The sequence below is a fragment of the Corythoichthys intestinalis genome, chromosome 5, assembly GCF_030265065.1.
Source record: "Corythoichthys intestinalis isolate RoL2023-P3 chromosome 5, ASM3026506v1, whole genome shotgun sequence".
Taxonomy (NCBI): Eukaryota; Metazoa; Chordata; class Actinopteri; order Syngnathiformes; family Syngnathidae; genus Corythoichthys; species Corythoichthys intestinalis.
The window spans coordinates 54,017,467-54,035,687 of NC_080399.1; the positions used below are offsets into that span (position 1 = coordinate 54,017,467).

General features: G+C 39.2%; 1 protein-coding gene across 2 annotated transcripts; it reads right to left on the bottom strand.

Moving 5' to 3' along the window:
* Window positions 1-374: 374 nt before the first annotated feature.
* On the bottom strand, window positions 375-17,572 carry herpud1 (homocysteine-inducible, endoplasmic reticulum stress-inducible, ubiquitin-like domain member 1). 2 transcript variants are annotated; one of them, XM_057837706.1, is made up of 8 exons: window positions 17,182-17,569; window positions 12,002-12,082; window positions 11,659-11,736; window positions 10,047-10,228; window positions 7,510-7,620; window positions 6,364-6,738; window positions 1,948-2,062; window positions 375-1,868 (listed from the first exon to the last, which is right to left on the bottom strand). In XM_057837706.1, exons 1-8 carry the CDS (start codon window positions 17,332-17,334, stop codon window positions 1,680-1,682), a joined length of 1,284 nt encoding a protein of 427 aa, XP_057693689.1. In that variant the 5' UTR covers window positions 17,335-17,569; the 3' UTR covers window positions 375-1,679. The 2 variants fall into 2 exon arrangements, with proteins under 2 accessions (XP_057693689.1, XP_057693690.1); XM_057837707.1 differs by lacking the exon at window positions 11,659-11,736 and having other exon boundaries at window positions 17,182-17,572.
* Between the last annotated feature and the right edge of the window lie 649 nt (window positions 17,573-18,221).

The following is an 18,221-nucleotide window of genomic DNA, read 5'->3' on the forward strand; positions in this document are numbered from 1 at the left end:
GGTTTTACCACGCCATACTTTTTAGTTGAGTAGATTTGTGGAGAACAAACGCTTCTCTTGGCTACATTAGAGCCGTTATAGTTTTGTGTTTTAGTGGGGGCGCCAAAGGGAAGTTCAGGCCACCAGTGTTTATGCCTTAATACTTTACCACAATACCTATTTGGCATGTGACAAGTTCACGTGAATATTCTACTGTTTTCAGTGGGGTCACTCAAACTTGAAAGCACACTCTTGGTCTAAATATTTGTCATGCCCTGAGGCTGTGTTGACGAGCCTAGTTCAAATATTTGAAGCTGGGGTCAAAAAACTTTGTACTGTTTCAGGGAAATCAATAGAAACTTTAATCACACACATCTGCAATAAACAGTAACACGTTTTAAGTTCAGAATATTTATTGCATCTTATTGCAAGTATTCCCAACATACAAAATAACACAATTCATTGAGCAAACGTTAAAATATTCATTTATTCTGTACATAGTGACATTGGTCACAAAATATTCTCCTTCGCCAGTCGCCAGGCATAAATCCTACAGGTGGGGATAACTGTATGCCTCTAAAATAAGTTATTTCATTACACTGGATGAAAAACATATTTAATCCCAAAAGACCACTGAAATTAACATCAGGTAAAAGTGAACCATCAAACCTTGTAGTATTGATAGCACACCAACACCATCAACGATGTTTACAAATGCCTAGCGACAAGAAAGCAAATGCTGGAAAGAGATGGAACCCTTTACCTTGGTATTTCAAGACATTTGAAATAGATCCCCCCTTTTTTACTACTTATCAAATAGATTTCACGAGAGCTTGATATCATGCTGACTGACTCTCAGTCATTTATATTATAAATAATTGTTTTAATAACAACAAATAATCCGCCGGGTAGAGATGCTTGCATACAGTATTATTAAAGTGCGTTCTTAGGTATAGACAATATTTTTATAATACCAACACAGATTTTAATGTGGCCAAAGACGCAGTCTTTGGAGCAGATTCCCAGTCTATAGTGTTAGACTGATACATTTCTTCTTTTGGTGCAGAGTTAGTATTACTGTAGTACAAATATGTATGTAGACAGTCAGTTAAATTGTTGCTGTAAACTAATTGCATTAGTTCAGAACAAAGTTCACTCCACTAAAAACCGCCCCAATTTTCATACAAGACATGGCATAATCATCACATCTGATCACCCAATTTTCATACAAGACATGGCATAATCATCACATCTGATCATTTTAACATGCAGCAAAAGTTACAGTTGAGGTTGGTTTAACATACCGTTTAAATTTGGCACATTTTGTGATTGAAAAGTTATTTAATGTCTGAAGGGGTGAATAGGCCAACAAAGGTACACTCACTTATCAGTTTGTAGCATCACAAGATCCCGTGAAGCAAAAAAACCTCTACTGTCAGTTTGGAACCTTCTGGCAAATTTCCTAATTTAACTAAATACATGTTGTATTGCAGGATTTAGGTTAGGTTTGTATTTCTCTGACATAATTAAAGAGCTACTTGACTGCTTGTGCCTAACATACTGTTTCTCAATAAGCTGGTTACTATTTCTCTCACCCGTGTAGATGATATTTCGGTTTTTGGTCATTTTGAAGTGTTCTTTCCACCGTGAATAAGAACAACTCCATGGTTAACTTCTTTGGGACGATCAGTACCAGCTGGTCAATTGGCCACACCCTGAGGGACCTCAGGTATGAGTGAGGAGAAAAAAGTTTTCAAAAAGACCCACGCTGTCCACATGAATGACACCCTGTGCTGAGGCACCAGAACTGCAGTCGCTGGCACACGTTCCTCTGATTCTTCTTGATCCTCAGCAGAAAGTTCTCTCTGTCCTTCAGCAGCCTCGGCGACCTGAAAACACGCAACATTAAGAATTTTGATTCAAAAAGAAAAATCCTCTTTTAGCAAATGCTAACAGTAGTTTTCATACGTAATTTGGGATTCTGTTCTCATTCTCTTGGTTGTGCTGGACTTCAGGAGGCTGCAGGTGATTGGGTCCTTGGACCTGCTGTCGCCTTCGAAAAGGAAACCAGCCTGTGGTGTGACTAAAAAAGAATAAAAACAGATTCAAAATGGCTGCAGTGTTGCCCAAAACATGCTAATATTACTTCCTCAGGGTGAAGTTCAAAACCTGTTGAAAACATAATACAGTGGTACCTCTACTTACGAACATCTCCACACAGAGAATTTTCAACTTAAGACACGCTACAAGGGGAAAATATTGCCTCTTATTACGAGATGAAATTTCAGGATACGAAATGCAAAAATAAAGTATAGCTGGTACTCGCAGCTCCCAGAGTTTACAAAACGTAACAAAAACTTGTAGTTGCTCTGTCATTAGTTATTGCCTAGCATTCCTAGCATCCAATTGGCTAAGAGGGACCTGTGCTGTATGTATATGTTCAATTGTGTATCCCAGAGTCCTCTTCATTCGCCCCTCGTGTTCCGACAGCTTTACATGAGTGCATTAACTTTTATTCGTTACTGTAGTCTTTCTACATTATGCACAACTCAGATTTTATGATATTGTGCAATAATCTAATTGTAACATGTATCTGTTACATGTTTTTATGCATTTTTATGCATTATAAAAGATTTATGTCTGAATTTGGGGGGCTTGGAACAGATCTTTCTTCGTCCTGCCTTCGACGGGGGGCGGACGTGTTTTCCTCCCAGCTGCTGCCATCTTCGTCTAGTCCGTCTGCTTTTTTTGTATTTTTTTTGTATTTTCAACCGCGCTGGTCTATCATTCGAAAATGGATCTGATTAATTGGTCTCTCAGCGCAACTGACAATATTTTTTCAACAAGACACGGTGCACCAGGAGAGCCGCCTTGCCCGGACGGTACCTTCAAGAGATTCATGGGATCACTGGAAACCAGCATGTTTTACCGTCCTGTCCGTGAAAGCTATCGAGGATATTTGGCTGTTTGGCGTGATAGTTATGGGGTTCCTTCTGCTTGGCTTAGGAGTTGCCCTGCTCTACCGGAAAGTTTCCAGGACGGCAGCTTTCAAGGAATTCAACAAATTGACCACGGATCAAAGGGTGTGATTCAAGGCATTATAAGATCCTGTCGAGGCTCGGACCGAGAACTGGCTCCGTGGACTCATGGTTCGGAGGGATGGAGAAAAGTGGATGCTACCTTGCGGCAGGTGACGGAACTGTCGAGGCAGACCGCGACTATTGGCAATAACTTAAGGGACCTGAGATCTCACCTACACCATTAGGAGCGCGAATTTGACTGAAGACCAACCGTATCTGGAGATATTGAATTACTTATTCAGCTTAATTTGGTTATAATTTTCTTTTCCCTTCCCGAACACCCTTCCCCTACCCCTCCTTCTCCTGGAGAGAGCCGCCCAGATGGCCCCATCTCTTGCCCTTGATCTCTTCCCAAGGCCGGTCGCAGGGCCCTGCGACTCTTATTTTGTCTACAGACACGTACAAATACTGATACACTTGCACATACACACACTCACACACAACCCTCACCCCTTCAGTCCGCCTCCGCCTTTTTCTTACTATCACCCTTCCTCCAGCCATGACTGGTAGTTCTTTTTTTCGTAAAAAAAATCCCTGCGCGTGACCTGTGCGTCGTGTCATACCCATGCTATGTTGTATGATATATGTGTGTCTACTTGTAACTTGCTTTGTAATTTCTAAAGAAGGGAGAGAAGTGGCGGTTCGGAACAAAGTCTGCAGCTGCCCGATGTTCATTCATCGAACGGAATTTCATTGCATCTGTTGTCATCTTGTGAGAGCTGGTGTCAAGGACAAATAGATCTCTGAATCAAGCCATTTACATGGAAAACGCACCTCGACTTACAGAATTTTCAAGTTACCAAACTACTTCTAGAACCAATTAATTTCGTTAAGTAGAAGTAACACTGCCGTTGAAAAATGTCGAAAATGGTACTGCAACCAGGATCAAAATATTGCAGCGCACAACATCCCCTTCCCTTTTAGACTGCCAGCTAAGTGCTTCGCAATGGAGAATCAAGCTGCGTTATCACACAAATGTTGCATTTCAATCACAAACTAGAAAATGCAATTTCTGTAGAAATTGCGCGAGTAGCTTTGCTATGCTGGTCGGTTACTTGTAGTCCAAGTACTTTTAGCCAGGGTGCATGCAAGTATGCGTGTAGTTTTTTTTTTTTTTTTTTTTTTTTAATGTTGCAATGTAGTATGTCATTTTTGGGAGTGGGAGGCAGGGGCATTATCCTTTATTATTTATTCTTCAGCATTTTTCCCTTAATGCAAGAAATTATTCAACTGCATGGCCAACATGACACTGGATACAGCTCACATTTAAGCAGTTCCATCACAAACGATTTGAATATTGATTGAATGTATAGCCTTGTAAATATCAGGGGTGGAATGGTACTAGTGCTGCAATAATTAATCAATTAACTCGAGTAATTAAATTAGTAAGAAAGCTTCGCATCAAATTTTGCTGCTTCGAGGATTCGTTTAATTAGAGTGCTGTTGTAATGATTTGTTTTATAACTTGTCAGCATTTAGTTGTATTGACTTGGGTAGATACACTGTCCTCTAGGGGCAACAGTCAATATGACATAACTCATCTAACACGGCTGAATCATGCTGCTCCCTGTTTAGGCCAACATAAGGTTGTAAGTTTTTGTTTGAGCTAACTTGATAGTTTATGCATTCATAATTCGGTTTAGATGTATATTTAGCACTTTCGTGGGAATATGCGATTTGTTTAGAGCATTGTGAAACAAAAAAAAGTTAGAATTTGAGCATTTAAGCTAGCGGACTTTTGCGATGCAAGTTAGGCAATTGTTCTTTTGTTGTACAGTGCTGCTCAAAAGTTTGTGAACCCCCTCAACATTTTGGAATTTTCTATTATTTCAACCTGATTTCCTAATCAATCAATTCAGTAGTTTTTTTTTGTTTTTTTAACAGTTGTGTTGTCGAGACTAAATTAAAAAGAGTTTTCATCAACTGATGTAGGTGCAAAATTGAACTGTTTGGTCACAACCAAAACCGCCATGTCTGGCGAAAAGTCAACACTGCATACCACCAAAAGAACCTTCTCCCAACAGTGAAGCATGGAGGTGGGAATGTCAAGATCTGGGCTTGCTTTTCATCCTCAGGACCTGGACAACTCCACATAGTCCAGGGAATCATGAATTCTGAGGAATATTGTCAAATCCTAGAAAATAACCTGACGCCATCTGTTTTGAAGTTAAAGCTTGGCAGAAGGTGGATCATGCAACATGATAATGATCCAAAGCATTCCAGCAATACAACCAAGGAATGGCTGAAAAAGAAGAAGATTCGTGTTCTGGACTGGCCCAGTCAAAGTCCTGACCTAAATCCCATTGAAATGCTGTGGCGGGACCTGAAGCGAGCAGTTCATGCCAGACGCCCATCAAACCTCTCTCAACTGACTGCGTTCTGCAAGGAAGAATGGGCAAAAATCCCCCAAAGTAGATGTGAGAGGCTGATTAGTCACTACAGAAACCGTTTGGTTGAGGTAATCTCTGCAAAAGGAGGCGCAATATCCTATTAACTGAAGGGGTTCACATACTTTTGCACACATGATATCTGAGTTTTTCTTAAATCAACCACTTTTGTTAAATAAAGAATGACAATATAACTATTTCTTTTGTTTCAGTCCATTATTTGGAATGTCAGTATTGTGGATTTGGGTATAACTTAACATTTAATAAGGTTATTTTAGTTTTTTTTTACAAAAAATCTGACCATCGCTGTGGGGTTCACAAACTTTCGAGCAGCACTGTACTTAGATCCTCATTTATTATTATTTTTTTAAAAACCATTTCAGGCTAAGCCCAGGTATCATCATAAATTTTAAATGCATTTACTGCTCTTGTGAAATGAAAGTGCAATTCTGCATAATTTGAAAAAATACTCGGGAATTTTATTTTGTATATGATTTTATTGATTTTATTTTGAAAGTGCAATCTTAGCAAGCCTGTTTTAAATTTTCTAATTTCTAATATTCTGCAACGCATTAAATGTTCCTAATCCGATTACTTGATTATTTGAACTAATTGATAGGGTAATCGATTACTTTAATAATCAATAGCTGCAGCCCTAAATGATACATCGATCAGTTTTGAGACATAGATTGAAGGCTTTGTTATAGTGTATCATTGTCCAAAGAATCGATTTCGTATCATCATGAAATCGGTCTGGATTAAACATTGATCGATTAAGCAATGGTCCAGTCAAATTAATCGAAAGGCAAACAAACGATCAATATCGTCATCTTTTAGAGATTGAAAAGAAAGGACCCAAGTAAGAGTTAATATTTGTGCATGTGCCATCGGAACTCAAGTTAGCAGAGTAGACTCACAGGTAAATGACGAGGAGTGCACTCATCACCAGCAGGAAGCGACTCAAGTTGGAGTTGAAATAAACAATCATGAGCAGAACACCAAGTCTGGCACCGGAGTACAACCAGTCCAACCAGTCTCGCTCCATTCCTTCTTCGTCTTCCACTAGAGGCCCACCCTGAGCATTCATTCGCATGTTCTCATTGGCTACGCCTGGGTTGATGAATGCGCCATCCTGAGCCGGGTTCTGGTTTGCGGGTTGCAGATTGTCGATGGGGTTCTGATTGGCGATAGGTGCCGGTACAGGTACTTGGTGGGCAGGTACACGAGGGTGGTGGCCAACAGTTGCAGGTGCTATGGTGGGGTCAGTGCCACTTGCTGCCATAGCTGCATGGCTGTTGGAGAAAACATCACAATTACTACACATCGCTCATCCTTATGACATACATCAAGTTAAGATTTACGTCTACTTCTAAAGCAGGGATTTCAGACTCAATTCATCTGAGGGCCACTGGAGATAAAATCTGAGTAATTCTAGATTGATTCCTGAAAAATGGCTCAAAGTATTCCAAAAAATGTACAACTAATCCATTATTCTGATTTTAAAAACAAATTAAAGCTCAGACCATTAAAGCATTTTCAAGTTATGAAGTGGGGTGTACTGGTTCTCTTCCAATAGACAGAAATTTTGCATACTATTCAGCATATCTAGAGGAGTATTTCTTGAGCATTGCGATTTATACATGAAAGATATCGTGTATCATGATGACCCGTGCTCAACAAAAAACATTACTTCTCTTCCTGAAATTGTCTGTGCTGGTTGCCAACCTTTCTCTTCAAATGTTTTGAAAAAAGCATGACAGGGATAAGACAAGACATACATTTCTTCTTTTTGTCAGCAAAATTATCAACTACGCAAAAATGCACACACTAACACTAAACCCTGATGTTAAGTAAGGCCCGTAAAATAGCCTCAATTGACCCCTTGGCCACCAGTTTGAGATCCTTTCATAAAGGGTTCCTCTGCAGACTTAAACCTTAAATCATTGTGAATGTACAGTTACATAATGAGAAATAAAACAATTACAAATACCAGTCAGGGACATTTACACCATTTAAGAAAAAATTTAAAGACTGTACCCTTTCAGTGTTGGAAAGAAACTCACTATTGCATATAATATTGTCGAGCATAGACGTGTTGGAGCCATAGAAGTTGTTGGGGGCTGTACAGCGAGTAGGCAGGAAATACTGGTTGATTCATTTGTGGCGTTTCAGTCCTGCAGAAAGAAAGGAGTCATGTTAATTATCTGGGTCTTTGCTTGCAAAGGCAAAGATAGTCTTGTTCTGCAACTTTATTTAATCTTATTATTATTTTAATTAAATGGTTTCTCCGTGTTTTTTCCAGTAACTCAACCTGCCAAGTGGCCCTTGATCTAAACATGGGGAGGCAGAAGTCCAGACAATTATGTTAAAAAAAAAAAATCCCCCAATTGAATACATTGATCAATCTTGTTGTACCCTGTACAATGGCAATAAAGGCTTTCTACTATAAATTTGTAATGATACAATTACATTACTTCAACAGATTTTGCTGAACATTATGAAAGTATCATATTCTATTCTTATGTGTAATTATTGACATTTCACACCCTAAATAAATAATTGCACAAATGATAAGTAAATAGATACGAATAATTCTCCTCTCAGAAAACTGAATTGGCTTGTGAGTTGTAATTGTATTGTAACAAGCTGCAAATAACTTACCTTAAAAAGCCCACTGTACAAAATTGTGAGCAAAGATGCGTTACCCCAAAATCCACTGCACTTGAGACTAAGGCTAGGTTCCTACTACAGGTCTTAATGTACGAATCCGATTTTTTCGTGTTTTTCCGACTCGAGTCAGGCATTAACTTGGCGGTCTGAATGGGACAAGTCGCATAGAAGTGGACCATTTCAAATCCGATCGGAGTCACTTTCGTATGTAGTTCAAATCCGATCTGGGCCACATTTTTACAGAACGTGACTGGCGGTCTTAACTGTCAAGACTCCCAAATCAGAATTCATGCAGCAATTACGTCAGCAAAGAGCAAGAGGCACGGAGGACGGCAGCCATGTAGGCATTAGCGCCTAGCTTGAACTCTGCTTTTAAGCACGAAGCGGGCTTGACCACAGTCATAAAAAAAATAAAATGAGAACAAGAATAAGCCTTACAATTTTCGATTTTCATTCTGTGCGCCAAATGAGCAATATTTCAATATTGCACACATGGCCGAGTCGGGGCAAACTGACGCACCCACGTCATTTCACGCACACACGTCAAGGCTTGTGTGGGCGTGTATGCGTTCTATCAGTCCATATAAACTTTGAATATAAGACTAAACGGGGATTATCAATGTCTGTTACCGGTATTTGTGTCCGCTTTTTGGAAATCAAAAATATGATCACTCTGGAATGACATACAGCTAGCATGTGTAATTTGTTTTGATGCTTCTGCGCATGCGGGTCTCTTTGCTGAGCGCATCTCGGACTGCGAATTAGTGCGCATGAGTGTTACTTGAACGATCTCAATGGACAAAGGCAGTCTGAACGGGCACACCAAAAAATCGGATTTGTGCATTAAGACCTGTAGTATGATCCTAGCCTAAGAGTCATAGTGAGCACTAGTAAGCTTGCTGTTAGGGACTGCATTATCATCTGTGTTGCGGCATGTTGCATGCTCATCCTGTCCTTTCGGTTTACTTATTTTTGTTTTGTGCCTTGTTTCGTAATGCTGCTCGATGTTGGCACTTTTAACAAGTGCAAGAGACTTTGTGCACATAAGACACACTGGCATTGTAGAACTTGAACCATGAAAGTATAAGCTTCACTCCACTCATCTTAGAGGAAGCAGTTTTTAGAGTCCACTTTTCTCATTCAAGACAACGCCATAATTCAGTCGTTTTTCACTGCATGTACTGCGATAACAACAGCAATAAAGACCGCTTTGGAGGTCGGCCCATCTGCGCTGCAACTCGAAGGACGTCGACGCAGACACACCTGCCCTAGCGCGTGCCTATTCAAAAAATGTCTTTCGGTAAGAAAATGTTTGCTTTTATGCATTCAAAAATGTCCAGACGTCTGGACAAAATGGTGTAAGGGCCAGATAGGGACCGCCGTCCGTCAGTTGCCGACACGTTGCTTAAACTAAACAACTTTCAGAATGAAAATCCGTTTGTGCGTTTCAACACCTGTTTCCCCTTGCAACAAATTTTCAAACAGACCTTGCCACAAACTACGATATGGTCTTTAATAATAAATAAGATTATTTTTCAGGCATATCGTACCATTCTATAGCTAATTCAAGTAAAAATACCTTGATTTGTGAAAGCTATACATTTCATACACGACCTAGTATGAACTTGTCTTTGCATCTTAGCTGTCTCAAATGGCTGAAAATGCGTTTCAATAGCCCACACTGGCAGACAGGAGACACCCTACGATTTCTCAATCATATGTGAACGGTTCAGAAAATCACTCCGACTGTGTTTTTAACCATGGAATGACCATATAGCTGACTAAAAGCTCATGTAAGAGAAATTTTCATGTGAACCCCCCTTTAAAACACATGATGTAATTATCGTTATTAAATCCCAAACTGTCATGACTTAATCTCTTCAATGATAAAACATAAAAGGAGCACATAGCATTTCCATTTTTTACTTACATGTTGGTGCCAGGCCATGCAGAAACTCCAGGGGGTGATACAGTGACGTGCGTGTTTACTGGAGAGGTAGCTGAAATTGAAGACGGCTGCCTTCTCTGTCTCAGCTCTGCAGTGATGCTGGCTGAAGCAGGGGATACAACAGGCTGTGGAATAGACTGAGGTGGCTCGGCTGTTCCTTTAACCTGACAGAAGAAAATTAGAGGCATTAATTTTTAGGAAATTACCACCATCTAATGTCAAACTGGAGATGTTTGGTGACAGTGAGTGCCACAACAACATTTATCGCCTGTCTGATTTTTTATTTGTATGCATATTTATCAGACTCAAGTTACAGATCCTCAAACTGTAGCCAGATGGTTTCTTTTTTCCACTTCAATTCACTTGCTTTTTTCACTTCACTTTTTTGGACTGCTACTGTGTCAAAGTGCTATGCGAGGGGTTTCTTATCAAAATCTAGTGGAAATCAGGTGGCAAATGTAACTGCTTAAAGAGGCACTCTACTCAATTTCCAATATTTTGAACAGTTTCATGAGCTCGAAATGGACATGTGCCTTTGCTTGAAGTGTATTATCTGAGTGAGTTTTTTTCTGTATGACTGCAATTACATTTGGAAGTTTAATCCTCCTGCAGATGCGAGGATAAGAAATTGTCTGAAGTCCTATGTCACATATCATAAATTTCTAGAAGTACCCGTCCGCTTCGCTCATCTTTCACACCCAATATTATCAGGAGCTCTGAGCACTGAGCCTTCTGGGGGTTACAACTTCCTGCATACAGTATACAAATAATACATTACTTAAACCTATGCATGTGCAATTGCAGTGGTTTAGTGCAATACTTTCGTCACACAACCAGTTCCTGTCTTTGTCACCCCCCCACCAAGACCTCCATCCCGCAAGCTCGCTGCCATTTACCCGGCTTGTTTGCCGCCTAAAGTCGCCCTCTGCGCATTGTCCGCGATCGACTTTAACCACCCTTCTGTCCTGATAATGGCGTGAAGGAACCTGGTATGTTTGAGGTCGAAATTGCCCAGTTGTTCATTTCGGGGACAGAAGATGAGGGTTTTGATTGATTTGTGGATGATGATTGATCAAAAATACCGTAAGTACATTGTGAAATTCTTTAATATAGTAGACCCCAACTCAGTTTTGTTCCCGCTGCCTTTTAAAAACACGCTAGCATTTTTTGTTTGTTTGTTTGTTTAGCATGCATGCATGTACGTTTTAAGCTAGCGTATGTTTTACCATGCCTGCACTCAATAACACGGTGCGGCTTATGAATGTGTTAAACACAGAAAAAGCACCAGTTAATGAGACTGCATCTTTTAATAAAGTGCGCCTTATGGTCGCCAAAATACAGTAAACACTTTTTCATACTGCAGTGCTTTGTTTGCATATTAATTATGTAATTATTAAGAGACGAGGAGAAGCCAAATTGTGTCTTCCACAATCCGCAACAGAACAGTTTCTTCAAACAGCCAAAAAACATCCCCATACAATCTCGGAACATCTATGACTTCTGTTCCTTACAGGTGCTTTGTGAATTACTCTGCCTAAAGGTCAGAGCAATACAACATGCATCATAACACCATGTGTAATGTTGGAAATCGCACCTTTGGTCTTGCTCCCAGATTTGCTTTCGTTTGCATCTTCACAGCAAAGACTAGATGCAGTATGGGAATGGTATCTCTCTGAGAAAGCATAGAAAGTGTTTAGACAGCTGTGTTCAACAAAAAGGTTCAATTTTTGTGACCTTCACCATTCATTTACATTATTTTTTATCTGCAAGAGTTAATTGAGTTAGTTGAGACTATATATTTTATTTTGCTTAGTTGCTAAAAAGTGTAGGTCAAAATTTCAGCAAGATCGCAAAAAAAAGAAAGGGAATACCAAAGCGCGAAGCAACAGTAATGTAGCTTGTAGCAGCATGGGGAGACAGAAAATTATGAGACATACCACAGTTCTGAAGAGATCACGAACGTGAAGATGGTCAGGTAGAAGTTTGCCTGCATAGATGAGCCTCTGGTCACTCTCAGGCTAGTAGACACAAGAATGAAAGAAAGTTAGTTTTACCGTACTTATGAGTAGGCTTGCACAATATATCGTTTGAATATCGCCATTGCGATGTGCGCACGCACAATCATCCTGTCGTAGGATGTGCGATCATTATTATTATTATTATTATTATTAGTGGAAAACGTAAACTTATGGTTTGCCTTATACAAGCAGGAAGTGTGCCGAGACATGGCTTCCTGTATCCCCTTTATATACAGCAATCTTAATCATTTACAGATGAACCCCTTAGCCTGGATTAAAAGGTATTTTAATACAATCATATATCGTGGTTTTACAATTTTTTTCACTTTCAGTTCTTAAATTAAAGCCGTCCCAACGAGTCGACGTTGTGCATGTAGTCGATGATGTAAATGCGTCGACAAGCACAGTATCCTGTTGACGGTTAAAGGCGAATTAAACGAAATATACATATATGTATATATATATATATATATATATATATATATATGTGTGTGTGTGTGTGTGTGTGTGTGTGTAGGAAGTTGAGAATGGCGGACACTCGGGATGCAAGGGGGAAAGCGGCACAAAACTTAAAGGCAGACTTGAGTGGCCAAAACATGGATTTATTTTAATGAAACAAAGGAGGGTGTCACTGTCGTGTGCATTATCTGCAATGTCGTGCTTGCATACCACGGCAGCACATCGGCCATGAATGAACACCTGAAGCGGCGTGACCCAGGTATAATTTTGGAAGACGACAGGAGACAACAAGCTGGCAGATCGTAATTCCATATAACATTTTTCTATTGAAGTTGCCTTTATGTGCGTAGTACGTTGGAGTATTAGGGCCTAATGTCGGACTAATGTAGCAGAATAAGCAGCTACGTAATTTACGTAGCACGTTGCCGCCTCTGTTAAAGTCAACAATATAGAAAGCATCCTGTGTTTTAGAATCGGTTTTACAAATAAAGGAAGTCATTATTTTGCCTCATCTACATCAAGTTATAATCAGTAGAAGAATTTATACTAATGCTTTGTCATAGCTCTCAGCTAAGGTACATGTATGTAAAATGCGTAGCCACAGCTACATTACCTCTACGTAATAATGAGACATTTTTTCTCGTAACAATAGTACCACTTTAATCTCAGTAATTCCTTTTAAATTTAATTATTTGGCCCTAATACTCCATCGTAGCGTCGTATCAACGTGCATCGTTAAGTCCTTTTCACGTACTTCACTCCAGTGATACGTGACATTTATTATCTACTGCTGGTGTTCACTCTAATGCTGAGAACAATATTGACATACCACAAAAAGAGAAAATAAGAATTGTTTTGAATCCTGTTGGAAAAATGAGGTCACAGTGTTCTGAATCTGTTTACATTCCATTCTTTTATCTTTTGTATACTAGTTCCAAAATTGTTCAAAAATCCTCTCAGGCTAAACCAAACTACTATTTCAGTATCATGTTAACAGTTAAAACCAGTAAATAAAATACTCAAGTCCCAACTCCCCATTTTGTATCAGCAGCTTTAAACTATATTCAATTAATTTAATGTTGTGAATCAACCGTAAAGTTGTTAAAATTGCTCCCGTTATTCCATAATTTCCCTTCTGTCTACTTTCAACATGTCAAAGTTTTAAAACTGTTTCATCATTTAAAGATGGATTCAAGTCAAGATTTTGCCGATTTAGGAGTATTTTAGATAAAAAGTTAATTAGGTTCGCTGCAACAGAGCCTTCTGGAGAAGTCTACTGCTTTAAGATGGCGACTGTTTACTAACGCCGTAAAGTCTGTTATTTCGCATCTAGTTCTCTATACATGTCTGACGACGCCGTCATCTGTCATTTCGCATCTAGTTCTACATATATGCGATATCTACCGTAGCCATATGTGGCCGTATGTTTGTAGCAACTAGCAACTGGGCGTTGTTTATAGCGGCTGTTGGCCGCAGTCAGGTATTATTGTTTTTTTATATGGCGGCATGAGTTGAACAGGATATTTTACTCTCGGTCCGTTCCACATTGCGTCCCGAAGACCGCGCTGTTTTAGTTCCGCTTTACCTGGTATAATTCAATAATTGGTATTTGGATGTTTGTGAATCGTTCTCGAATCTTCCACAGCTGAATCGCGAATAATCTAATAATCGGAAATTTCGCACGCCTCTACTAGTTAATACAATCACTATTTGACTTCATTGTTTATTTATGATGTATTATTGTTATGTATGTTTTTATTTGTACTTTAATAAAGACTAAGTGTTTTAAAAGTTTTTTTGTGAATTAATAATTGTAAACGAAAATGTAATTGCAAGATTAGTTAAAAAAACAAAAAGTAAAAAAAAAAAAAATGATTAGACTACCATAATTTTCGCGCTATAAGGTGCACCTGACTATAAGCCGCCACCGAGCAAATTTGACACGAAAACGGCATTTGTTCATAGATAAGCCGCACTGGACTATAAGCCGCAGCTGTCCTCACTGTATTATGGGATATTTACACCAATAGATATCAACCGGTAACACTTTATTTGACAGCGGCATCATAAGACTGCCATAAGACCAAATGAACCATAATGAAGCTTTGAACCAATTGGCTGCAAAGCTTCATTGCTTCAAGAAGCTTCATTTGGCCGTCACTGTTCTCTCGGGGGAGACAGCCAACCTCTGCTGCCACCTGCTGCCAACACTGTTGTCATCCTGCATGCCTCGTACCATGCATTGCAGCGCTATCGATGTAAATAAACCAGATTTCATGTTCTGCGCTAATTATTTTTTTCAGTTACTGTTCTAGTTGTTTAATTAATTGCTAGTAATGAAATCTGGTAACACTTTATTTGACAGTGGCGCCATCAAACTGTCATAAGGCCATCAAAATTATGACATGACACTGCCGTGAGCATTAATGAATGGTTATGACAGATGTCAGTTTGTGTCATCCGGCAACTTATCTCCCTTTTGAATGGATGTAAAACATCCGAGCTGGACATTAATGGAGATAGTGACATAATTTGCTGGATGAAACTTCATGACATCTGTCATAAGCATTCATTAATGCCCATGATCATGTCATGTCATAATATCTTACGGCAGTCTTATGACGCCACTGTCAAATAAAGTGTTACCTATTAACCCAAATAAATCAACAATTAAGCCGCACTGGACCATAAGCCGCAGGATTTAAAATGAGGGGAAAAAGTAGTGTCTTATAGTCCGAAAATTACGGTAATCAAATATCCTATCCCGATACAACATTTCAGTATGAATACAATTCAATACTTTTAACAACCCTACTCTAGACATACACCTTACAGCAGGGGTGGGCAAACCGGTCCTCGAGGGCCGCAGTGGGTCCTGGTCTTTGTTCCAACTGACCCAGCACAGATAGTTTAACCAATGCGGTTTCAGCAGAAATGAGAAGCACCTGACTGCAATCGACTGATTGCACTTCTAAAACAGCAGATTGGTGAAAAGGTGTCCTCTTAATGGGTTGCAACAAAAACCCGCACCCACTGCGGCCCTTTGTGGAATTAATTGCCCACCCCTGCCTTACAGCATGGGTGTCCAAACCTGTCCGCAAGGGCCGCTGTGGGTCCTGGTTTTTGTTCCTATCAATCGAGCACAGACAGTTAAACCAATGAAGCTCGTGCTAAAACTAGCAGAACCTGACTGCAATCAACTGATTACTCTTGTGAGACACGAGATTGGTGAAAAGATGTCATCTTGTTGTGTAGGAATGAAATCCAGCACCCACTGCGGCTCTATGTGGAATAGTTTGGACACCACTGCCTTACAGCCTGCAAAATCCACATAAGACTCGCTGGACTGTAGACTGCCGCAGGCTTTAAAGCGGAGGGAAAAAGTAGCGGCTTAATAGTCTGAAAACACGGTAGTTGATTAATCGATAAAAAAGTCTGCAGACTAATCGGGCGAAAAATAGTCATTTGGGACAGCAGTAAAAAAAAACAACAACAAAAAACGGAAATCGAAGCACCGTAAATCTATAATTCAATAATAACAAAATTACAGAAACTAAGATAACATTTTTATAATGAATATGATAATTAAAAAAAATATATTTAAAAAAATGAATATAAAAAATATACAAAACAGAAAAAAAAAATAAGAATACAAGGATAAATGAGAAAAGCAAGGGGGAAACTCAGGGAAAAAAACAATCTAATAAAATACGGAATACAATACACTAATACAAAAACATTATGAGTCAACCAAAGTCTTCCCAAACATAGTTATTCAACTCATCTGGTGAAAATTTCCTAGTTTTAATTTTGCAATATATATCGCAAACCCCAAAAAAGTTGCATGTTATTTATATCGTTCAGCCGTACTTGCAAACTAGTCTACCTAATACAGGGAGAGGTTCTAAACAAATGAGTGACATATATTTTAATTTTATTATCTCATATGCATGCAGGACGACCCGATTTAGATATAGTAGCACTATTTAACAGAAAATTCAGGACGACTCTAAGTTAAAGCAACAGCAGAGCATTATTTCCCGAAAAGTTCCGATTCGTGTTTGACCTGCCATTATTCAGAAAATTACTTCATTGCCCAAGAAAACTAAAAGGAAAAAAATGGCTCTTGGATCTTAAACCTGAATTTAGTTCTGTTGGTTTTTTGTAGTTCATCCACATCATTTCCTTTCAGAACGAACACGATACAATAATCAGGCGAGATCGAATTCGAGCGTTGTATTAAAATGTACTACTACTGTACTCATTTTTTACCTACATCGTCACTGCTCATTGCATAAGTATGATGCAACATCATTTCTATCATTAAGAAATGCCGACTAAAAATCTGTGTCTAGTTTAAATTAAACAAACACGTGCGTCCACTTACGTAACCCGTCGTTTGATACACGCAAATGTCGTATTTGTCTTGGAAAATGACATGAACCACGGCTCCTGATTAAAAGAATAAATCAGTTTATTGAAATTTAACAGCGTATTTAACGAAAGACAGGCTGAAATAACGCTACAGTGAGGTGCTCTGTCAGCCACAGCGAGCTAACGAAGCAGTTCGTTTCATCTTGACATTCCAACACTAGGTTAACTGGTTCCGCTATGGTTAGCCAACGCCTCGGAAAACTCACCAGTTTAATTGGATAGATTGCCGACAGATGTTTCTTAAGATCTTTCACCGTCCAGTTCAGATGGACGCCTTCGACTTTTTGGTCCTCCACAGCCTGGCTTGGTGTTTTTATCAGAATTGTCATCGTCTTTTGTTGAGAGTCCTCCACGTCCATTTTATCGCTTCTCGCGTTTGCGTTTCGCCGAAAACTCTCTTTTGCAGCTCAGTGAATGTAAACACTGACTTCTACGGTCATTAAAAAAATTTCAACAAATGAGAAAATGTTTCTGCAAGATCGAAACTTGTGAACAAGCTGCACTGTTATCGTGGCGTTTGTACAAATGCCGTCCCGACAGCGACGACTTCGACGAGACGGAATGTTGTTGCCAAACAACACACTGTGGAAGCTCCTGATTGGTCAATTCATGCTCGCGTTCCGACGTGGAGTGTCAGCGTGTGAACATGTTGTGAGCATGCGCACATCTCAAGTACAAAAAAGATCGTCTATTATCGAAAATGGAATATATTGTAATCTACTATTTTGTTTTTTGTGTGCAAATTTGTGTGATAATTCTAAACCTATAGTGATGTTTCAATTTAGGATACATACGTGAAATATCAGTGTTCCCTCAGTTTACACAAGCAGAAAGAGTGAAAAAGTAAAGAGTGAGTGCTCTTTCAGAGAGGCACACACTTGTTGTTAGTAGATGACGTTTGTTAAATTGCATCATCTGGGAAGGGAAGGGCTGAAAACATTCACCTAAGAAAAACAACATTCATGAATAGTTTTAGCTTCACAATTGTAAATAACTCTTTTAAACCAATTCACTTTGAATTGAGTTTCAAAGAATGCCTGAGGCTTAACTTGTGACGGGAAGGAGTTTCAGGGACATTCTAGATGACGACATAATGTTTATGGCAATGTGATTTACCCAAATTGTACAGTGCACGTTTTCAAAAAAGCAGTTTTTAATATTATTTATTATTCATTTATTATTTAATACGGTTCTGACTCTAAAAATTAGAGTATCATTTTAAAAAATCCTTAATTGCATTCAAAAA

Excerpts from the sequence above, each read along its gene's own strand:
- herpud1 (XM_057837706.1), bottom strand. The coding sequence starts at position 17,334 with ATGGACGTGGAGGACTCTCAACAAAAGACGATGACAATTCTGATAAAA. Across the intron at positions 11,737-12,001 it reads GTGATCTCTTCAGAACTGTG|AGAGATACCATTCCCATACT; the intron begins GTATGTCTCATA and ends ATGCTTTCTCAG. Across the intron at positions 7,621-10,046 it reads GCATGGCCTGGCACCAACAT|GACTGAAACGCCACAAATGA; the intron begins GTAAGTAAAAAA and ends TTCTTTCTGCAG.